Source organism: Dendrobates tinctorius, unplaced genomic scaffold (genome assembly GCF_039654945.1).
Source record: "Dendrobates tinctorius isolate UK_male_01 unplaced genomic scaffold, ASM3965494v1 ptg000276l, whole genome shotgun sequence".
In the NCBI taxonomy this organism is placed as follows: Eukaryota; Metazoa; Chordata; class Amphibia; order Anura; family Dendrobatidae; genus Dendrobates; species Dendrobates tinctorius.
In genome coordinates, this window is record NW_027361943.1 from 2,251,915 (window position 1) to 2,277,063 (window position 25,149).

The 25,149-nt window shown below is 42.2% G+C and overlaps 1 protein-coding gene across 1 annotated transcript in view; it reads left to right on the top strand.

The window, feature by feature from the left end:
- Positions 1–25,149, top strand: part of CPAMD8 (C3 and PZP like alpha-2-macroglobulin domain containing 8) — a 357,262-nt gene that overhangs the window by 128,230 nt on the left and 203,883 nt on the right. Inside the window, exons 11-14 of the mRNA XM_073559839.1 lie at positions 13,973–14,200; positions 15,317–15,487; positions 15,605–15,733; positions 21,275–21,467. Of these exons, the coding sequence (XP_073415940.1) occupies positions 13,973–14,200; positions 15,317–15,487; positions 15,605–15,733; positions 21,275–21,467 (721 nt within the window). The remainder of the gene's footprint in view (positions 1–13,972; positions 14,201–15,316; positions 15,488–15,604; positions 15,734–21,274; positions 21,468–25,149) is intronic.

A 25,149-nucleotide genomic window follows, 5' to 3' on the forward strand; every position in this document is an offset into this window, starting at 1 on the left:
ATTGAAGGTGCCACACAAGGAACATTCTCATAATGAGCAAAATCAGTGAGCTGTCTCAAGACCTTTGCAACCTTAATGTTGCAAAACATACTGATGGCATTGGTTACAGGATAATTTCTAATCTACTGAAGGTTCCAGTGAGCACTGTTGGGGCCATGATCCAGAAGTGGAAAGAAGATTATTGTTACAGCAACGCCAACACTCCTGCATGTGTTCTCTTCTTCCCCCTTGCAGGAATGCCAGCATTTGCACTCACCTGCACACGCTCCCTTGGCATCTGCTTCCTCCCAGGACCTGCGCATGTCACAAGGGCTCCTGAGAGTGTGATTAGGACGTTTGCTCTTGGCTTCTTAAAGGGCCAGTGTGCTTTGCTAAAAATGTTCCCAGCCAATACCTGGGAGACATCTAGTATATATGGCATCCTCCCATATCAGGAGGTGCCTCAGCAACTTTAGTGATTCAGTATGCATCCTGCTCACTAATTGTTAGGTTCCCTTACCCATGCTCTTTGAACCTGTCCACCCCATCTGTCCTGTCTACTTCTGTTCCAGTCGTCCTGCTTAACCCATACCTGAATCCTTCCTGTGTCTAGCCCTGATCGTTATCTGCCTGACCCTCATCTGTCTAACCTCACCTACCCAGTCTGAACTTGAACCTGTGAACCTGCATCTGTGTTCCCACCAGTGTCCGTCCCTTGTTGCTATACCAGTTCCTGGCCAGTACTGCCTCCCTGTACCCCTTGGGAGTCAGCTATCTCAGTAGTATCTGGCATTCACCTGGAGCCAAGTCTAGCCCCACCATCAGGGGCTCTGGCGAAGAGTCAGGTGTTTGCTTAGTTACACCCCTCCAGGCTCTCCCTGGGCCATGGCACATTGGTTTCACAACCATGTGCATAACAGTCTTCTAAGGTCATGGAACCTGCTGACTCTCATTCCCCTCCAGTCTTGGACCTGTACCATGAGATGACCTATCAGAAAGATCAGCAAGACAGGCTCCTGTCTTACCTACAGACTGTTAACACCCGTCTGGATGCTCTGACATCAGCTGCCATATCCTCTCCGGTTCAAGCTGCAACAACCTTGGCAGTGACCATGCAATCCTCAAATCATGCTTCAAGTCCTAGGCCCCATCTGTCTGCACCACAACTTTTTGATGGAGATCTGAATCAATGCCTAAGTTTTATGAACCAGTGCTCACTGCACTTTGAACTGATAGCCCAGCGGTTTTCCTCAGATTTGGTAAAGGTAGACTTTCTAACGTCTCAATGTAGCCACATGTTAAGCATTGGTGTGATCCTCCCCCATCAATGGGCTAATCCCAGGACACAGGACAATAGACTCATGTTCTTGGCCGAGTCAGTTATGTGGTGACCTGCAAAGGGCAGGGATCGTAGGCTGAGGCGAGATCCCGGTGACCATGTGTATTGTTAGAAGCTGCCACATGGGACTGTGTTGTATCCCTCATCTGCTGGATCCATTGAACTCATCCAAGGACTATTTCTATATTTCCCTGCCATCGGATTACTGGTTGGCACCCCGGATCGGCTTCCTTTGTGTGGACTCATTGTGGGCACATTGTGAACTCATTGTGGATGCATTGTGGACTCATTGTGGACTCATTACGGACGCTGCAGCATTACCTTCATTTGTGCTGCCCCAATTCCCTGTTCCAATAAATCTCGTTGGATGGTTTATTGGCCTGGTGTCTCTTCCTGCTCTGTCGCATTCCCCTTAACAGCATGACTAAGTGAACACCTGACTTTTCACTAGAGCCCCTGATGCTGGGGTTAGGTATGGCTGCAGACGAACACCAGGTGCTACTCCAGGACACACCACGGATGCACGGCAGCTGACCCCCAAGGAACAGGTAGCTGAAACAGGCCAGTAGGAGAGAACAGCTGATATACAGATTGGTACAGTAGGTGCAGGTGGGTCTGGCTGATATACACATTGGCACAAATGGTGCAGGCAGGTTCAGCTGATATAAAGACTGGCATGGCTGGTGCAGGCGGGACCGGCTGATATACAGATTGGCACAGCAGGTAAAGATGGATCTAGGTGGTAAACAGATTGGTACGACAGGTGTAGGCAGGTTGCGACTGAAATACAGACTAAAAAGGCAGGTACTAGCAAGGAGGTTAGGAACAGACACACAGTAGCAGAACTAGCGGACAGGGGCCTGAGAACTAGTAAGCATGTTGGTGAACTAAAATGTAAGTGTCTCCCAGCTATTGGCTGGGAACACTTTAGGATGGTGCGAGCGCCCTAAGCACAATGCCTGGGGATGTGTACGCTGTGCGCATAAACCGGGCAGCAGCGGACGAGGAAGGAGAAGGAGCGGGACGGGGACCACGCTGGTGAGTGAGTAGGCATCCCTGCTGGGGGAGAGGAGCAACGTGCAGGGACACCAGCACTACAGACATTGTAGTGGTTTCACAACCACATGCATAACAATTATTTCATCAGAAACCAGCCACGACCAGGTGCTTCCACAAGATTTCAGACAGAGGAGTGAAAAGAATTATAAGAATTGTCCAAGAACCAAGAACCGCTTGTGGAGAGCTACAGGAAGACCCAGAATCAGCACATACAATTGTTTCAAAGAAAGAAATAAGCAGAGGTGTATCTAGGTTTTCTGGCTCCCAGGATAAGAATTCAGTTTAGCACCATCCCCCCCCCCCAAGCACATATGCGATGTGATCACTGCTTGACTGCTGGAACCAGCAAGCAGAGCTGAATCCTCACAGTGAGTATATTTCAGTCTGTTAGGATTGGCTGCAGGGCTTCATTTTATAATTAAAGAAAGTGTCCAAGTTTGAGATTAATGTCTGCAGTCACTATAGGTGGCTGCAGGCTTCTGAATTCTCACAGCGCATCCACTGCACACTTTTAGGATTCTCTGTTGCGCAAGTGTACGATTTGTATACTTCTGGCCACATTATGATTAGATGTGCCTGGGCTTGCTCAATCCATTTTCATTTAGTGAGGCCACATGTGTCTAGTCAGCATGTGACCACATGTATGCAAATCGCCGGCACCAGAGAATCCTGACAGTGTGCAGTGCGCACTGAGAGAATTCAGAAGTCTGCAGTCACACAGAATGACTGCAGATGCTTCACAAACTTGACAACCCCATGTAATATTCCTAGCATAATAAAAATATGAGAATTAGTCAGTATCGCAAAAAAAAACATTTACATCTAGGTACGTTATAGATGACGTTGTATCTGGAGTCTTTCTCTTTCTTTCCTTCTTCATCTTGTCCAGACTCAATGAGATTTCTCATCCACAGCCATTTCTGCAGACTTCCATCTTTTCCGGCCTTCTGCAGCACATCCCAACACAATGCCCTTAAAGATAGCAATGTCATTATAATGCTCCTAAATAAAAATATCTGCCCTTCACTGAGCGCCTTAATAAATAATTGCCCCTCACTAAATTCTCTGCGCAAAATATGACCCCACACTGTCCCTCTTATGTTACATGGTCTCCACACTGCCCCCTCCTTTTCATGCTGTGCCACCTCTTCACACTGTCTTCAGAAAAGAAAAGAAAGCTGCTAGAATGGCCAACCCAATCACCTGACTTGAATCCAATAGAAAATGTATGGAAGGAACTAAAGCTCAAAGTTCATAGAAGGAGCCCACGAACCTTCAGGATTTGAAGAGTGTGTGTGGAAAAATGGGCCAAAATCACCCCTGAGCAATGCACTTGACTAGTTTCTCTGTACAGGAGGCATTTTAAATCTGCCATCACCAATAAAGTATTTTATGCAAAGAGCGCTCCAGACTGGGATAAACACATCGCTGTTGTTAAATCCTTCCTATCTACCTCCTGATGAACCTCTAATCAAACAAGGGGAAGCGCGTTGAGGCACAATGATGTGCATAGATAAGTACAACATGTTCACATATTATAATTTTGTATGAACAAACTTTATATGATGATGGTAATATTTGGTGATTCCTATCACCAAAAATACACAGAATATTAACCCCTTAGTGACAGAGCCAATTTTGTACTTAGTGATCAGGCCAATTTTTAAAATTCTGACTTCTGTCACTTTATGAAGTTATAGCTTCGGAAGCTTCAATGTATCCCACTGATTCTGACATTGTTTTTTCGTGTTGGTACTTCATGTTAGTAGTAAAATTTCTTCAATATTACTTGAATTTATTTAAAAAAAACAGTTTAGCAAAAATTTTGAAAATTTTGCAATTTTCAAACTTTTAATTTTTGTGCCCTTAAATCAGAGAGTCATATCACGCAAAATAGTTAATAAATAACATTTCCCACATGTCTAATTTACATCGGCACAATTTTGGAAACATAATATTTTTGTTAGGATGTTATAAGGCTTAAAAGTTAACCAGCGATTTCTCATTTTTCCAACAAAATTTACAAAACCATTTTTTTTAGAGACCACCTCACATTTCAAGTGAGTTTGGGGTGTCAATATGACAGCAAATACCCCAAAGTGACACCATTCTAAAAACTGCACACCTCAAGGTGGTCAAAACCACATTCAAGAATTTTATTAACCCTTGAGGTGCTTCACGAAAACTAAAGTAATGTGGAAGGAAAAAATGAACATTACACTTTTTTCACAAAATATTTATTTTAGACCCAAACTTTTTTATTTTCACAAGGGTAACAAGAGAAAATGGACCACAAAATGTGTTGTGCAATTTCTCCTGAGTACACCAATTCCTCATATGTGGGGAACAACCACTGTTTGTGTGTATGGTAGGGCTCAGAAGGGAGGAAGCACCGTTTGAATTTTTTGAACCCAAAATTGGCTGGAATCAATGGCGGGTGTCGTGTCGAGTTTGGCCACCCTCTGATGTACCTGAACTGTGGAAACCCCCCAATTCTAGCTCCAACCGTAACACAGCCCTACTCCTGACCCTAATCTCATCCCTAACCCTAAACCTAATCTCAACCCTAACCACAGCCCTAATCCCAGCGCTAACACCACCCTAACACCCCAACCATAGCCCGTAACCCCAAGACAACCCTAACCCCAACACAACAATTACCCCAACATGAAAACAGTAACCCCAACACCACAACCGTAACCCCATCATAACCCTAACCCTAGCCCCAACCCTAACCCTAGCCAAACCCTAACTCTACCTCCACCCTAACCCTAGCCCCAACTCTAACCCTAGCTCTAATCCTAACCCAAATCCTAATGGAAAGATGGAAATAAATACACTTTTTATTTTATTATTATTACCTAACTAAGGGGTAAAGGGTGGTTTGATTTACTATTTTTTTATTCTGATCACTCTGATAGGGTCTATCACAGTGATCAAAATGAACAAATAGGAGAAATCTCCTATTGTTGCCAGGTGCGGAACGGCAGATCACGGCGGGCGCACTGAGCATGCGCCCACCATTTTCTTCCCAGAAGAAGATGCCGAGGACCGAGAGACAGAGCCGGAGGAACCGGGGACACTGGAAGTACCGGGGAGGGTGCTCGGGAGACCCCATTTCTCTCTCCTCTGATGTGCTAGATTATTTCAGAGGAGAGAGAAATAAATGGGAAATCTGACTTTTTTTGCGGTGGCCGTTATTCAGTGAATAACGACGATCGCAACACTGGGGCCTGTAAAAACCAACTTGAATACCCTAAGACCAAGACCCTGGAGATTTTCAGATGCTGGGGGGGCGCTATAACCTTATTTCTCAGCGCCGATAAAATCGGCGCTGAGGAATAAGTACTCTTAACTGCCGCCTTTAAAAGGCGTATCAGTGGTCGTTAAGGGGTTAAAGGTGATTCTGTCTATCAGGCAATGACTGTATCATTTTGGCGGTTGCCTTTAGAGTTTTTCGGTGTCTGATGGCAAATTTTTTGGTAGTGTTCTTTGCTCACAAATGTTGTTTATTGTTCTTTATCACAATAAGATTTTGACCTGTATTTGATTGTTGACACATATGGACATACTTGTATTAATACATTGTGAGCCCTCGCGGACAGGGCCCTCTCTCCTCCTGTACCAGTCGTGACTTGTATTGTTTAAGATTACTGTGCTTGTTTTTTATTATGTACACCCTTCCTCACATGTAAAGTTCCATGGAATAAATGGTGCTATAATAATAAATAATAATAATACATATTAGGCTATTCGACTGTAACTTATTCTCCAAGAATATATGTACATTTGTTACCATCATCTCTCTATATAAAGTGAAGGAAATAAGTATTTGATCCCTTGCTGATTTTGTAAGTTTGCCCACTGACAAAGATATGAACAGTCTATAATTTTAAGAGTAGGTTAATTTTAACATTGAGAGATAGAATATCAAAAATAAAATCCAGAAAATCACATTGTATAAATTATATAAATTTATTTGCATTTTACAGTGAGCAATAAGTATTTGATCCCCTACCAACCATTAAGTGTTCTGGCTCCTACAGACCAGTTAAACGCTCCTAATCAACTCATTACCTGCATTAAAGACAGCTGTCTTACATAGTCACCTTTATAAAAGACTCCTGTCCACAAACTCAATTAATCAGTCAGACTCTAACCTCTACAACATGGGCAAGACCAAAGAGCTTTCTAAGGATGTCAGGGACAAGATCATAGACCTGCAAAAAGCTGGAATGGGCTACAAAACCATAAGTAAGACGCTGGGTGAGCATGTACTTTTTATGAGGTCAACATTTTTCCTTTGTATGACACTTTAAATAGTAGCATCATTGTGTATTGTGTGCTATAGAGAGAGTAGAGAGTATTAAGAATAGCCGTTGAGGAGAGGGGGTGCCATTTTTGTGTCTCTAGGGTACCAACCTCTGCGTCATAGGTAGCGGTTAAGTCTAGGGAAAAATCTTCCACCCCCTCCCCCTGACTATGGTTCTTCACATCTACAGCACCATTCTTTTGGTGGTGGACTAGACTATGGCTATCCTTCAGTGCTAGTACATATGATTTGTTTAGTATAATATTTATTGACTATCTGCTTGACATCTTGTGTCAGTTATGGAATGGTGACAGCATTGAATGATTAGAGTTGTTTCTCTCATTAGAGACACCACTAATCCATGGTGTTCTGACTACTCTACAGCCGACAAGGAGTGGGGGCACCATTGTCGATCTTACGGTACCAACCTCCGCGGCATAGGCAGAGTTAAGGTTTAAATATATGAAGAAGAAAACACAGACTGAATGCAGGAGTCTATAAAAGGTATAGCTTTATTAAGTATATAACAATTAAAATTTGGAAAGGGTGGGAATTAATAGCCAGATGAAAAGCGGATGTAATAAACAGGGACACCTATGTGCTAAAATATCTACTATATAATCATCTAATTCTGTCTGTCTGTTTGTAACGGAAATCCTGTGTCGCTGATTGGTCGTGCCCGGCCGGCCGCTACCAATCAGCGACAGGCGCTGTCCGGCTGCGAATTGGCACGGAATTCAAACAACGCACGCCACTGCTACCATCGGGAGATCTGCAGCGCTAGCCGCTGATCTCCCTACGGTTGCTGCGGGTCATCTCCTGCCTCACGGATTTGCCGCAATCAGCGATATTGGCACAGAATTTAAGGAGAATCTTTAACCCCACTTTTGGCTGCAGCCAGTGCCATCAGGGGCTTATCTACAGCATTCTGTAATGCTGTAGATAAGCCCCCAATGAAACATGAAAGATAAGAAAAAAGAATTAGATTATACTCACCCCGGCGTTCCGTCCGATCCTATGGGTGTCGCCATCCCGTCCGGCACCTCCCATCTTCATATGATGACGTGCTCCTCCTTGCTTCTCCCTCAGCTCCTGTGCACGCGTACTTTATCAGCCCTGTTGAGGGCAGAGCAGAGTACTGCAGTGACAAGGCGCTGGACCTCTCTGACCCGGCGCCTGCGCACTGCAGTACTTTCCTTTGCCCTCAACATGGCAGATAAAGAACGTGTGTGCAGGAGCCGAGGGAGAAGCAAGGAGGAGGACATCATTGTATGAAGATGGGAGGCGCCGGACCGGACCGCGACACCCACCGTACCCACCCCCGGTGAGTACAATCTGACGTGTTTTTCTTATTTTTCAGGTTTCATCGGGGGCTTATCTACAGCATTACAGAATGCTGTAGATAAGCCCATCATGGCGGTGGCCCCAGCTTATGGGGCAAAAATGGGGTGACAGATTCCCTTTAAATAAACTACATATAGTACATATTCTAGAATACCCGATGCTTTAGAATTGGGCCACCATCTAGTAGATAAATATGCATTGAACTCATGGAAATGCAATTACAGTGAATTACAGTGATAAGGCAAATGAAAGTACAGATAAAAAAGTTGTAGTACAAAATATTAGCATAAAGTGCATAAGTGTATACCAGTGATAATTTGATTCAAATGCCTGGATGGAGAAATGCAAGCACACGGTATAGCAAGTATCTAATTACATTTTGTATATTACAACACAGGTAAGTAGAGGTAGAAATTAAATGAAAGTGCATGTACATGAAGCAGGTAATAAGTTAATGGGGCATATATAGCTCTAGTAAAAATTAAGAGAGCACTGCACAGTTTTATAAAAATCAGCTTCTCGATATGTCTGACAGTCATTCCATTCCATTGTCAGTTGAATTCCAACCAGAGTACATCGCATCCTACTTAATGTACTTCTGATCAGGTGATCACCTGAACCAAATTTAACCAAGGAAAGTACAGTCATATGTAAAAGTTTGGGCACCCCTATTAATGTTAACCTTTTTTCTTTATAACAATTTTGTTTTTTGCAACAGGTATTTCAGTTTCATATATCTAATAACTGATGGACTCAGTTATATTTCTGGATTCAAATGAGGTTTATTGTACTAACAGAAAATGTGCAATCTGCATTTAAACTAAATTTGACCGTGCAAAAGTATGGGCACCCTTATCATTTTCTTGATTTGAACACTCCTAACTACTTTTTACTGACTTCCTGAAGCACTAAATTGGTTTTGTAACCTCATTGAGCTTTGAACTTCATAGCCAGGTGTATCAAATCATGAGAAAAGGTATTTAAAATGGCCACTTGCAAGTAGTTCTCCTATTTGATTCTCCTATGAAGAGTGGCATCATGGGCTCCTCAAAACAACTCTCAAATGATCTGAAAACAAAGATTATTCAACATAGCTTTTCAGGGGAAGGATACAAAAAGTTGTCTCAGAGATTTAACCTGTTATTTTCCACTGTGAGGAACATAGTAAGGAAATGGAAGAACACAGGTACAGTTCTTGTTAAGCCCAGAAGTGGCAGGCCAAGAAAAATATCAGAAAGGCCGAGAAGAAGAATGGTGAGAACAGTCAAGGACAATCCACAGACCACCTCCAAAGACCTGCAGCATCATCTTGCTGCAGATGGTGTCACTGTGCACCGGTCAACAATACAGCGCATGCATAACGCCTTTTTGTATGACCAAACAACTCAATCTTTGTTTCATCAGTTCACAGGACCTTCTTCCAAAATGTAACTGGCTTGTCCAAATGTGCTTTTGCATACCTCAGGCGACTCTGTTTGTGGCGTGCTTGCAGAAACGGCTTCTTTCGCATCACTCTCCCATACAGCTTCTCCTTGTGCAAAGTGCGCTGTATTGTTGACCGATGCACAGTGACACCATCTGCAGCAAGATGATGCTGCCGGTCTTTGGAGGTGGTCTGTGGATTGTCCTTGACTGTTCTCACTATTCTTCTTCTCTGCCTTTCTGATATTTTTCTTGGCCTGCCACTTCTGGGCTTAACAAGAACTGTACCTGTGTTCTTCCATTTCCTTACTATGTTCCTCACAGTGGAGACTGACAGGTGAAATCTCTGAGACAACTTTTTGTATCCTTCCCCTGAAAAGCTATGTTGAATAATCTTTGTTTTCAGATCATTTGAGAGTTGTTTTGAGGAGCCCATGATGCCACTCTTCATAGGAGAATCAAATAGGAGAACTACTTGCAAGTGGCCACTTTAAATACCTTTTCTCATGATTTGATACACCTGGCTATGAAGTTCAAAGCTCAATGAGGTTACAAAACCAATTTAGTGCTTCAGGAAGTCAGTAAAAAGTAGTTAGGAGTGTTCAAATCAAGAAAATGATAAGGGTGCCCATACTTTTGCACCGGTCAAATTTAGTTTAAATGCAGATTGCACATTTTCTGTTAGTACAATAAACCTCATTTGAATCCAGAAATATAACTGAGTCCATCAGTTATTAGATATATGAAACTGAAATACCTGTTGCAAAAACCAAAATTGTTATAAAGAAAAAAGGTTAACATTAATAGGGGTGCCCAAACTTTTACATATGACTGTATAAAAAACCCTGCTGTGGTTTTCACAATCCTCTTGCAATAGGACAAGCTGGATGGCAAAACAAGTGCTAGTAATATCCCAAAAGTAATAGGAATGAAAAATAACTTTTAACCATGCCAAAGGAGTTGAAAAGAAAAGTCTTGAGTGAGGAAAAGAAGGGCTCAATTCTGGCTTTACTAGCAGAGGAATACAGTGAGCATCATGCTGCCTCCATCCTTAAAATTTCTAAGACAGTAGTTCAATACAACAAGGTCAAGCAGCAGACATTGGGGACAACAAAGCTACAGACCGGGATGACCGTCATCTTATTTGAATGATACTCAGCAACCGCAGTATGACATCAAGTGACCTACAAAAGGAATGGCAAATAGCAGCTGGGATGAAGTGCACGGCAAGAACAGTTTGTAACAGGCTACACGATACACCTTATTGATCCTGAGGGAAATTATGGTATCACAGCAGCGTTACAACAGCATTACAAACAAAACATTTTGAACAGCATTACTACATTACATTACAAACAGCATTACATAGAGTAATTACTAGACACAGATCCTGCACATGACTAACCACAATACGCCACAAACAAAGGTACACAAGTCTCTGAACCTTTACATTAGTGCGCCGGCCCTAGGTCATAGCCATCTTTCACCCTTAGTGAATTGTTATACATCCCCATAGCAGTAGGCACAAACGATTTCCTGAATTTCTCCTTCTTGCACCTTAGTAGGATTACACGGCTGCCGAATGTGCTCTTCTGATTCAAGAACAGCCCGTATATTGGATGTGTATTATTGTTCATTATAGCCCTGCACTTCTTTTGAATCCTATCTTCCACTACCTCTTCAAAAGAGTCAAGATGGAGGCCAACAGCCGCGCTTGCCTTCTTGATAAGTTTGTTGAGCTTATTGGCGTCAGCTACTCGCACACTGCTGCCCCAGCAAATGATAGTAAAAAAGATGGCGCTTGCTACAACGGACTGGTAGAACATATCCAGCATTTTACTGCACACATTGAACAACCTGAGCTTCCGCAGAAAGTACAGTCTACTCATTCCCTTCTTGTGAATCTTCTCTGTATGACACCTCCAATCAAGTTTGCTGTCAAGGTAGACCCCCAAATATTTGTAGGCCTCTACCATCTCCACCTCCTGGCCAGAAATAGTGATTGGTAAGTAGTCATCTTTTTTCCTTCTATAACTCACCACCATCTCCTTGGTTTTCTTTACATTTAGTTCTAGACAGTTAGTCTGACACCAATCCACAAAGTCAGAAACCACCCTTCTATATTCCTCCTCACCCCAGTCCCCCACAATGCCCCCTACAATCACTGAGTCATCTGAGACCACAACCATCGTTACAAACTGCGGCCTGTCTGTCAGGTAGTCGCTTATCCAGCTCACCATCCCCTCATCCACTGTCATATCAGTCAACTTATTTTGTAATAAGAGAGGCTGTAAGGTATTGAAAGCATTAGAGAAGTCAAAGAACATGGCGCGCACTGCAGTTCCATCATTGTCCAAGAATGAATGTGTTGTATGTAGCAGAGACACTACAGCATCATCCACACCCAATCTCTGCTGGTACGCAAACTGCAGGGGATCAGTGTAGGCCCTCAACCTTGGGCGCAAGTAGGTAAATACTATTCTTTCCAACGACTTCATAGCATGCGATGTTAAGGCCACTGGACAACAGTCATGTAGGGAAGTTGGTAAGGTGATCTTGGGAGCCGGCACCAGGCAGGTGTTCTTCCAGAGCACTGGTATTCTCTGAGATTGTAGGCTCCTGTTAAACAGGAGCTGAAAGATATTACACAGGGCTCAAGTTATGTAAAGCTAGGAAAAAGCTTTTCATAAATGAGAAGCAAAGGAGAGCCAGGCAGAAGTTTGCCAAAGACCATAAGGATTGAGCCATAGAGGACTGTAGTAATGTAATCTTTTCCGATGAGTCTAATTTTCAGCCTGGTCGTCTAATGGTTAGATGGAGACCTGGAGAGGCGTACAAGCCACAGTGTCTTGCACCCACTGTGAAATTTGGTGGAGGATTGGTGATGATCTGGGGATGCTTCAGCAAGGCTGGAATTGGGCAGGTTAATCTTGCCAAGGATGTATGAATCAAGCCACATACAAGGTTATCCTGGAAAAACAGTTGATTCCTTCTGCTCAGGCTATGTTCCCCAACTCTGAGAACTGTTTTTTTTCCAGCAGGACAATGCACCATGCCACACAGCTAGGTCAATCAATGTGTGGATGAAGGACCACCACATCAAATCCTTGTCATGACTAGCCCAATCTCCAGACCTGAACCCCATTGAAAACCTCTGCAATGTAATCAAGAGGAAGATGGATATTCAAAAGCCATCAAACAAAGAAGAACTGCTTAAATTTTTGTACCAGAAGTGGCATAAGGTCACCCAAAAGCAGCGTGAAAGACTGGTGTAAAACATGCCAAGACGCATGAAAACTGTGGTTAAAAATCATGGTAATTCCACAAAATATTGATTTCTGAACTCTTCCTGAGTTAAAACATTAGTATTGTTGTTTCTAAATTGCATTTTTTTGTTATTTTGACCTTTTCTCATTTTCTGAAAATAAATACAAAATTTAGTGCTTCGAAATTCGAAGACATTTTGTCAGTAGTTTATAGAATAAAAGAGCAATACACATTTTACTCAAAAATATACCTATAAAGAGAAAAATCAGACAAACTGAAAATTTTGCAGTGGTCTCTTAATTTTTGCCAGAACTGTATATGCGGATAGTTTAGTTTATATTTAACCAAGTGATATAAGAAGACTGCATATAAACCAATGTGTATATGTAATAGGAAAAGTATTACATTACCTGAGTGTCAATATGAATGTAGATACCCCTGGATACATCCACCCCGACGCATGTTTCGGAGTCTGACTTCGTCAGGGGTCAAAGGGTTATAGTTTAGGAGAGCGTTCTCCCCACCCGCCTCGAGATTCTGACCACATCGCTACCCCTTTTTCGCTGTGTTGTTCTCATTTAGGTACAAGTCCACAGTCTTGTTTAGTGTGGTACTACTTCAGCAGCTATTTAGACATTATTAGAGGCATAAGGCCCCTTACGGGTTAATCTATTGGAGTTTGTAATGTACATGTTTTTGAGGCACTAAGTATTGTTCGGTGTTTTAATAATGTTCAATAAAAAAATACTTTAAAAGGCTTTTTCACTTTCTGTAAACTGTCTTCTGATACCCTACTGTGCATACTTCTTTGGTAGACCTTTTGTACAAAGTATTAAAAATATTTTAAAGTAAATATAAATTTCAGAAAGCACGTTCAATAGTTTTTCCACTGTGTCATTTGTCATTATTACACATAACTTAATTTATGGGCATCTATGGTATGGTTTCTTTGCCTGTGTGCATTGGATTGGTTGTTATCAACGTCAGGTGAGAATTTCATGACAATAGAACCTTTAGAAATATATTTATTGAGAAAATTGGGTGACGTGTTCTTCAATAGTTATTTCACCCGCTATATGTAAATATCATGTTCCTCAATGTTCAAACTTTGCATAAAATTGTTAAATCTGAGCTGTCAGAAATTTTTAAATGCTTACAATATTTAAAAAAACATTTAGCAGCTGAAATAATTTATTTTTTTTCTATAAATATCATTGTACATGTTAACACTATATTTTCCAAAAATTCAGATTTATGGTTCGGCAACATTCGACATCTGTGCCAGGGATATGATGCCAAATGACTTTTCAGAGCATTTCCGTGGAACTGTGAATATTTGGGCCACTGTAACTGCTGTTGATGGGAGTAAACAGGTCACTTTTGATGACACCACTCCAGTTCAGAAGCAGCTGATTGATATCAAATATACCAAAGATACACGCAAACAGTTTAAACCGGGCCTCCCTTACCAAGGAAAAGTAAGTTATAAGAATAAGACAAGGTTTAGCTATTGATGTCATATCTGTATATGTAAGGCTGGTTTCACATTTGCGTATGGAGGAGCTGCGGAGGGCTGCGGACGTCCTCAGTGAAGCTCTGCCCCCTGTCACGCCTCCTTCGGTCAGCTCCGCCTACGTCCACATACTTCTGCATGCGGCCTGCATACCCTATCTTTAACATTGGGTACGCAGGTCGTGCGGATGTATGCGGATGCCTCCTCATGCGTCGTTTTGACGATGTGGCGAACGCAATATGTTGGAATTTGATGTGGTCGCTGCATCGTCAAAACAACACATGAGGAGGCATCCGCATATATCTGCACGACCTGCGTACCCAATGTTAAAAATAGGGTACGCAGGCTGCATGCAGAAGTATGCGGACGTAGGCGGAGCTGACCGAAGGAGGCGTGGCAGGGGGTGGAGCTTCACGGAGGAAGTCCTCAGCCCTCCGCAGCTCCTCCATACGCAAATGTGAAACTAGCCTAAATGCAGCATTTTAATTAAAGGGTCTTCCAGGCTTGAGACTAAAGTCTGATGTTGCAATTCCTTAGTATTGCCAGTGCGGGTGGTCATGAGACCATATGTTTGTGATTTGTATACCTGCACTCAGTTCATTTCTACTGAGAGAAGCCGAATGCATACTTTGTGGTCACCTTACCACTCGCTCACACTGACAATACTGGGGAATCATGATTCTTAGTATTTCCAAAGCAGTCATATAACCATATGTATGTGACTTGCATATTTGCTGTCATAGGCCAACTAGTCTCATATGGCTTTTCCCAATTCACTTCTATTGAGTGAATGCCAAATGTGTCTACTTGGCATGTGACTGCAAATCACATATATGGTCACATGACTGCTTGCATCGGAAATACCAGGAAATTGTGACAGAATGCACCCTGAATGCTGTCAAAATTCAGTAGTGAGCAGTCGCAGTCACATCGAGTCCAGACTTTTGTCCTATGCATGGACAACCCATTTGTTTTTTACTTATTTTGCTCCAAACATCAGTACATGAAAAGTTATTGCATAGCATTCTAAAAAGATTCATATAAATAAAAAAAAAATAATAAAATGCCATCTGTTTCTCAGGTTGAAGTTACATATCCTGATGGAAGTCCTGCTGATGGAGTAACCGTGCGAATCAAAGCTGAACTTACCGTGAAAGACAATGTATTTACGATTGAGCTTGTATCCCAAAATGGCTTAGTTGAGTTTCAGATACCATCAATCCCACAAGCAGCTCAGTATGTTTGGCTTGAGGTAAGACTATATGTTGCCACACTACTAGTGTTGGTTGGCAACACAAGCCAAACTATATATTAAGTAATTGGTTTCCAATTTTTTTATGATGCTGAATTCATTTTCTCTATTTCAAAGTCAAAGGTTATAGCCATTGATGGAAAATCTACAGAAGAGCAATATTTGCCAAACTACTTGTCCATAAGTAGCTGGTATTCTCCAAGCAAGTGCCACCTTCTTATTCAGCCACCTGACAAAGCACTGCTGGTGAGTACAGGGAGTGCACTGTCATCAGTCATAAAACAAGAGAAATAACTACAGGATCAGCCAATTACACACTGAAACAAACCAATAATTAAAGAGAAGCATGCTACACAGTCAGTATCACTGAATAAAATAGTGAAGCAGTGGAATCTGGGAACATTACCCCTGAGGAAACCGGAAAAATATATATCTTTGTACCATGTTAGCCAGTAGAGAGAATAATATTTAGAATTAAAAGTCCTCAGTGGTTGATACCTTTTAATGGCCAACTGAAAAGATGGTAACAAATTGCAAGCTTTCGAGACTACTCAGGTCTCTTCATCAGAAATAGACTGATACAACATCTGAAGAATCACATATTTATGCACAACACAGCACAGAAAAAATGCATTAGATAAGACAAGTGAGATGACATGAAGCAGAAATATAATGGGGGAATGATAAGTAGTTGTGGCCATAAATATTAGAGCAGTTCATAGGTAATGAGTGTGAATGCTTTATAGTCCTATGATTGGGGTCTGGTTCTGTGTCGTGTGATGCCATCATAAGGTCTGAGGGGCAAATTCCTTAATTGATGTAAAAAGACATAAATCCATGCGACTCATTCATTCCTGCATTGAGTGTGTCAAAGGTCATCATCAGTTTATACTCCCAGACCCTTCTGTCTCTCTAAGATTTAAAATTACCTTTCAAAGCGGCGGCACGGTGGCTCAGTGGTTAGCACTGCAGCCTTGCAGCGCTGGGGTCCTGGGTTCGAATCCCACCAAGGACAACATCTGCAAGGAGTTTGTATGTTCTCCCCGTGTTTGCGTGGGTTTCCTCCGGGCACTCCGGTTTCCTCCCACATTCTAAAGACATACTAATAGGGAATTTAGATTGTGAGCCCCATCGGGGACAGCGATGATAATGTGTGCAAACTGTAAAGCGCTGCGGAATATGTTAGCGCTATATAAAAAATAAAGATTATTATAAGATTATTATTATAAAGCAAGTAATTTAATTTCTATGGTGCTGTGATCTCGCATACAAAAGTGTTTGGCCGCAGGTAGAGCTATTTTTTTTCTCTTATTGTGTGGCAATGAGAATTCATCCTTGTTCTAAGCTTTTGCCCTGTCTCCCCTACATACAGACCCCCAGTTGGACATTTAGTACAAATAATTAAGTACACCACATTAAATGTGATGCAACTGAAAGTACCTGGGATCTTGTAGTCCTGATGTGAGTTGGGGATCTTTATCTTGTCTGTGGTCATTATAAATTGACAGGTTTTACATTTTTTCTGGTTCCTACAGCTGTTGGGGAGGACAGGGAGCTTCTGACAATGATGCATCTTAGATTAGGGGGCTGCCTAAAACACAGTAGTGGTCGGCCTTGAAAAATGGATTGTAATCAGGCATCCTTTTATAGTAAAGGTTGTAATTTCCGTGCAGCTTCCCTTAGCACCTTCAGATTTGGATTGTAGATGACTGCTAGATGCACCTGGTTATTTTCTTCTTTAGCTTTGTAATGTAGCAGGTGATTCCTTGATATTCTAGTGGCTCTTGTAATTTGGTTTTGAATTGTTCTTGGATGGTAGCCCTGAGTCAAAAAGGTCTTTCTGAGGCGACCAAGGTGTTCATCTCTATCCATGGGGTTGGAACATATACGATTGTATCTGATGGCTTGGCTATAGACAATAGAGGTTTTTATGTGTTTTGGATGGGAACTGTCCCATTTGAGGTATGTTGGACGGTCAATTGGCTTCTGATACAGGGATGTCTCTTTTTCATTGTTCTCTAGCTTGACGATGGTGTCCAAAAAGTTAATTTTTTTGCTGGAGTAGTTGAGTGTAAGGTTGATGGAGGGATGAAATTGATAAAACTGTTCATAGAATGTGTTAAGCTGGGGCTCAGACTCTGTCCAGATGATTAAAATATCATCAATGTAGCGTTTGTAGGCCAGAGGCCTGATAGAACATGAGGACAAAAAGTCACTTTCAAGCTTGGCCATGAAGAGATTTGCATACTGTGGAGCCATTTTACTTCTCATTGCTGTGCCTTTCTCCTGTAGATATATTCTGTTGTCAAAGTCAAAGTATTTGCGGGTGAGGATGAATTTTATAAGTTTCACCACAGAATTAGCATCAGTCCCTGTGTTTTCCATGAATAATTTCCTATCTAAGAAGCATCATTGTCAGAAGCTCTCTGTCCTCCTCAACAGCTGCAGGAACCTTTCCTTGCAACCAGAAAAAATGTAAAGCCTGTCCGTTTATAATGACCACGGACAAGATAAAGATCCCCAATTCACATCAGGACTACAAGATGCCAGGTACTTTCAGCTGCATCACATCTAATGTGGTGTGCTTAATTATTTGTACTAAATATCCAACTGGCGGTCTGTAATTTCAAATCTCAGAGAGACCGAAGGGTCTGGGAATATAAACTTATGACAATCTTTGACACCCTCAATGCAGGAATGAATGTGTCGCATGGATTTATGTCTTTTTACATCAATTAAGGAATTTGCCCCTCAGACCTTACAGGGGCATCAGACGACACAGAACCAGACCCCAATCAGACTATAAAACTTTCACACTCCTTATTTATGAACTGCTCTAATATTTATGGCCACAACTACTATCACTCTCCCATAATGATATTTCTGCTTCATGTCATGTCACTTGTCTTATCCATTGCATTATTTCTTTCTGTGCTGTGTTGTGTTGTGCATAAATATGTGATTCTTCAGATTTTGTATTAGTCTATGCCTGATGAAGAGACCTGAGTAGTCTCGAAAGCTTGCAATTAGGGATGGGCGAATCTACTCATTAGGACTCGTTACTCTGCGAGAAGTAGGGCACTCGCAGGAGTCGGTACTCTGCGAGTTTCCAAGCGATTACTCGCACAGTAACGAGTCCAATGCAAATCAATGGCAATCCTAGATTTTTCAGAGTTTAATACAAGCAATCCTAGTTTCTTAGCGATGTTGTGTCCCGCTGTCAGCAGCGAGTCTAGGACTCCTATATACTGTATTCGGGACTTGCAGAATACAGAATATGTTAATTTTCAGAGACAGCCTAGTTTGTTAGGTGAGAAAACTGTGAAGAGCACTACTATGATTGGCTGCTGTCCATCGTGATGCCTATGTCATGTATCACAGGCAAGGCTGTATATAAACCCTGCCCCCGCCATTTTGGGCACATTCCTGTGACGATCTGAGCTAGTGCAGGGCGAGTTGGAGACATAGAGCAGATCTAGGGACTGTTAGTCAGTGTAGGACCTCAAGATTCCTCACATATAACACAAAAGTTCTTTTCAGAACTACCAGGACGGAGGAGTACTGTAGAGGACTGTAGGCAGGGAGAAAGGCAGGAGCAGCCTTACAGTGCATACAGCACCATCCTCAGAGCTTAGCTTTCTCACTCAGCTTCCATCAGAGCTGAAATCAGAAGCATAGCTGAGCAAATTTTCTTTTTTTATTCCACCAGATATTATTGGGGTCATATTTACCCCTGCAGCGTTATTGTTTCTGTGGCAGACCAGTGCGTTGCTGCTATCTATCCCACCAGCTAATAGCACGCACGCTGCCTGCTTGTGTGCACTAAACAATTTTTTCAGGGAGAGTGCGTTGCTTCTCTGCTAAGTTACAGCACGCACTTCACCCCAGAGCGGTGACGCAGAAAGCACCACAGTCCACCTAGGTGACTGCCTTTGCGCACTAAACAATTTTTTCAGGGAGAGTGCAGGGCTTCTCTGCTACCAGCTAATAGCACGCACGTTACCTTCCTGCTGTGCCAATACGCATCACTAGCCTTGATTGTCCTCCTATTACAGTCCCCTGTAGTTATCCCCTTTGCACTGTGCATCCCCTGAGACTACAGCACGGGTCACATCACATCCCCCAGTGAAGCAGACCCCGGCCCGGTGCTGGGTACCACGGTTTCAGTGCGTCACAGACGCCAATGGTGACACAAGAAATCTCACTCTCTCCTAATCCAAAAAAGGGTACAGTAAAAGAAAATAGAAGAAATGACATCACATAACTCTTACCCATGTTTGCCTGCCCATCTTCTCCAGCGTGATCAAATGACGGGAACATACTTCTGGCGATGGACCTCCAAGCCATATTTCGCTGTCTTTCATCACCATAGCCAGGGTGGGTGGGCTGCCACAGCTGGGGCCACTCTTCAACCAGGCCGATCAGCCTCTCTGTATCACGTCTGCTACACATCTTTGGTGGGCCTGTGTGTGCAGATCTGATCGCCCTGTGTGTGCAGATCAGATCGCCCTGTGTGTGCAGATCAGATCTGCCTGTGTGTGCAGAATATCAGATCAGCCTGTGCAGTAAATCGGTTAGCACAGGCGACTTCCTGTTTAGCTTCTAGCGTGATGTAGAAACGATTTTCTGTGCTTTAGGGATGAATTCTAAATCGCTAAGCTAGGGGCCACTTGCGAGAGTAAAGAGTAAAAAAAATGGCAGCACAGGAATCGCTGCAATACTCGCATCCCCATTCATTAACATTGGACTCGCTAGACTTGCAACGAATAGCGAGTTTCCGAGTCGGACTCGTTAGAGTCTAGCGATTCCGAGTATTTCAGGATTCGCCCATCCCTACTTGCAATGTGTTACCATCTTTTCAGTTAGCCGTTAAAAGGTTTCAACCACTGAGGACTCTCAATTATTAATATCCCTGAGGAAGCCACAATTTTAGGTGGCGATACGCAAGGGGTCTCCACTCCTCCATTACACATAGTTATTATGCATATTGGTGGACATTGGAGGAGGGGTGTTAGTTCTAATACAGACACACTGGGGGGATTATTATTATCAACGCTGTATTGCTCTTTTAAATGTTTTAATTATAACATGTCATTGTTTGTTCATTTTTTTTAATAAATCGTTTCATTTTCTTTATTCAGTGATCCTGATGGTGTAGCACACTTCTCTTTCATAATTATTGGTAATCAGTCATAAAAAAACACAATTTTTTTGCAATGATTTGCTTTCTAGAAAAACAATACAAGAGACTATAAGAACTTGTTATTTCGACTTTTATGACATGCTGTACAAATTATCATATAGAATCAGTTCTGTATTCTGGAACATGCCACAATTATCATATTGCCAAAATGGGTTGAGTTTCACAGCATGACTGTCAATAATCGGAATTGGTTTTACTCGTAGCCTGGAAGTATATGCAACAGTGCCAACAGTGGATCTTGATGATTTGCGTGCCCACGTGCATCCACGAACATTCCTCAAACATTAATATCCTACTTTATAGCATTTAAAAGCATGTAAGTGCATGTATTTCTGCACATGTGGCTCACATTTGATACTAAATAAGTTGAGATGTTTTTAAAATGATGTTTCCATTTTTCCCTCATTTGCATATCATTAACATATCAGTCCTGTGATTTTCATAATGCCACGACATTTCCTTCTCTGTATTGCAATTTCAATGTTGAGGAATGTGTTATCACTTGGAGTTTGCTAAGGGTTTTAATTGAAGACTAAGTGCGATAAGAGTCTTGTCACTTTTTTTTTTATTTCTCTTGATGGCAGGTGGGTGAGGATGCCCTGATTTCTTTGAAGTCCACCTGTCCATGTAATTTTACTTTACATTACGAGGTGGCATCTCGTGGAAACCTAGTGCTTTCAGGGAAACAGTCTGCAAATATCACTCTGCAGAGGGCGAAGAGATCATCATCTGTTACCTTTGATAAGGATTTCAATGAAACGGCAGAGAATGAAGCAGGTGTGATTTCTTACTCAGCCAATTGCGTATCGTCTGATTATTCAGTAACTATTAAACCAAAGGCCCTTGTATCTTTCCCCTTGTTAACAATTCATTGATCTTTTGATCACCAGGTTTTCTAGTGATCTACAGTATAATATTAACTTCTCTTTACATATGCTTAAAACACATAGATTTAGGAATCCGTCACATCCGTGCTATCGGCATGCCTGCTAGTTGACTTATTGTGGACTCTAATGAGCATGAGCACCAAAAGCCACAGGTTACCAATGCTAAATACACAGAACTTCAGTAGTGCACATACAGAATTATTATGTACAGTGTAATTGATTTCAAAAACATTACTGAAGTACTGTAGAGACAAAGAGTCCAAGGTGAAATATGTCAGAACACGTTTGTTTGAGGGTTCCATACTTTTTCTTGTGGAGCCTTTAACTTTTCTTTTTCTCTTAACATTAAATAAGCACAAAGTGACTTCTGCTGCTAAGTCAGAGATTGCTGCGTACAGACAAAGGTTTGTGTTGCTTATGATCATTTTAGTCAAAACTGCACCACCAGCAATTCACAGTTTAAAGGGAATCTGCAGCTGATTCATGCTTGCTGTCCGAACCATGGGAAGCATGAATCAGAGTCTGGTGCAGTTATTTCAGTCATATAATTATTTATGCTGAATTTCAAAAGTCAGACATGTGAATTTCCCTTCCCCACTCCCCTTGATTGATAGATCTTACCCTACCTGGTAATCTAGGGGAGCGGGGTAGAGATAAGATGCCGGTGGACCTGCATTTTAGAGAAAAATAAACCAAAACATGGCTGTAATAAGAGAGTGGATTATGTTGGGTACAGGGGCGTAACGACGGCAGGTACGGTAAGTGGCTTGGCAGATCAGGATCCCGCTGATGCCAGCAGACTTTTCAACTGTCCTCAGACACACATCCTGTTGAAGTGTATTGCTGCAGACAGACCCACTGGGTCCGTACGCAACAATACACGCTGCTGGCCAAAGTCAGCTGCCAACTTCACAAGAGGATAAATGGCGCGGAAGCGAAGGAAAGGTGAGTAGAGTATTTTAATATATTTTTAAAATACTACTATATATGACTATGGGGTGCATTATACTACTATGTATGACTATGGGGTGCATTATACTTTATGGATCTTAATGGGCTGTAAATTATACTTTATGAATGACTATGGGGTGCATTATACCACATGTATGACTATGAGCTGTGAACTATACTTTATGGATGACTATGAGCTGTGTATTATACTTTATGGATTACTATGGGCTGTGCATTATACTATATGCAGGACTATGGGCTGTACATTATACTACATGGATGACTATGGTCTGAGCAGTATATTATATGGAGGACTCTGGGCTGTGCATTATTCTTCATCTCTGGCAAAAATTAAGAGACCACTTCCAAATGTTCAGTTTGTCTGATTTTTCTCTTTAGGGGTGATCATCATACTGTGTGGTGGAGCCGGAGTAACCATCATACTATGTGGGGAGGTTTGGATGAGTAAAATGTAAATTGCTCTTTTAGTCTACAAACTTCTGACAACATGTCTCCGAATTTCCAAGCAATAAATTTTATTTTGTTTTTTCTTTTTCTGAAAAGAAGAAATGGTCAAAAATAAAAAAACAGTGCTTTCAGACCTCAAATAATGCAAAGAAAACAAGTTCATAATCATTTAGAAACAACAATTCTGATGTTTTACCTCAGGAGGAGTTCAGAAATCATTATTTTGTGGAATAACCAAGATTTTTAAAAACAGCTTTCATGCGCCTTGGCTTGCTTTCCACCAGTCTTTCACACTGCTTCTGGTGCAAAAATGTAAGCAGTTCTTCATTGTTTGATGGCTTGTGACTTTCCTTCATCCTCTTGATTACATTCCAGAGGTTTTCAATTGGGTTCAGGTCTGGAGAATGGGCTGCCCATGACAGGATTTTGATGTTGTGGTCTCCAGAGCTGTATATGGAGGACTAAGGGGGATGAATTATACTTCTGCTATAGAACCCCATGACTTGTATGTATGCCCCAGTGACTATAATGGTTTATTGTTTTCTAAACATTAAAGAACTGTGGCAGAACGGGGACATATATACCATTATTGAGGGCGCATATATACATTGGGGTAGATCGGCTCACTCAGCTGCATACGGAGGTAGACACAGGAACACTGTCTTTTTAAATCTTCCGCTGGTTTATTATATACATGCAGCATAAACCAGTGTTAAGTAAAAATAAACACGGCCCTTCAGGTAAAACAGGAAAACAAAACAAAATGGTATACAGTCTGTGTAGCTGTCAGGGTTCTGCCTGCTCAAGATTACCTAAAACTCATGGTTCAGTTTACTATTAACACGAGCGCCACTCTGGAGTTAATCTTTCCAAACATACTGAACAACGAATGAGTCTGAGTGCTGTGTATTTACCCTCTAGACCGCACCCAGGAGTAGAGACAGGGCCGTACTGGCAATTCAGGCAAATGCCCGATGGGTCATTCCGGCTGTGGGCCACAGCAATTGTGACTCTGTTTAACAGTATTGGTGTCCGCCGCTACTGGTAACAGCTGCTAGCAGGCAAAGGTTCCATACTCCATCACCTACTCCGCAAGATGCTTGCAGCCTGCTGGATGCTGGCGGTATGCAGGTGGCATCGTGAGGCGCAATGATGTCACTGCATCACGCTGCTGGTGTCCACTGCAAGACGGGTTAGAAGTGGAGAAAGCAACTGCGCTGGATGTGGAGGCTTTTCTCTGGGCGGACCATCACATTATATGGAAAGCTGTGGCTGACCATCATACTATATAGGGGCCTGTGGGCATACCATCATATTATATGTAAAGCTCTGAGGGACATCATACTATATAGGAGCCCTTGGGGGTACTGTCATACTGTATAGGGGCCTGTGGTGAGATCATCAAACCATATGGAAAGCTGTGGGGGACCAGTCTACTATAAAGGGGCCTGTTGGGGGACCATCATACTATATGGGGGGACTGTGGGGGATCATCATACTGTTTTGAGGCTGTGGGGACTATCATACTATATAGAAGTGTGTATGGGAACTATCATACTATATGGGGCATCATCATACTATATTGGGTCTGTGGGGGACCATCGTACTGTGTGTAGTGGCCATCATAATGTGTGGGGGGCTGTGCATTAGCGATTGTAATGTGTGGGGGACTGTGGATAGCCATCATACTGTATGGGGAGCTGTGGAGACCATCATGCTGTGTAGGAATTATGATAATGTGTGAGGTTTAATGGTAATCATCATAATGTGTCAAGAGATTGTGATGGACATCATACTATGTGGGGGGATTAGGTTGACCATCATACTGTGTGGGGGAAAGGGGTGATCATCATACTGTGTGATGGAGCCGGAGTAACCATCTTACTATGTGGGGAGGTTTGGATGACCATCTTACTGTGGGTGTTGGGTTGCTGTGAACATCGTACTGTGGGATGTTTGTGGAGGAATGTGGGAACATTATTCTGTGTTGGGGCATTTTTGAGGGCAAAATACTCAAAAGGGGCCAGAGCAGATCATATTATAGTGGGCAAGAACTCTAAGAGGCTACAGAAGGGGCAAAATAATTATATCCCTCTCAGTGTCTTACTTATGGGAAAATTTTCATTCTGCAACAGAGCCTATGTGCCTTGATA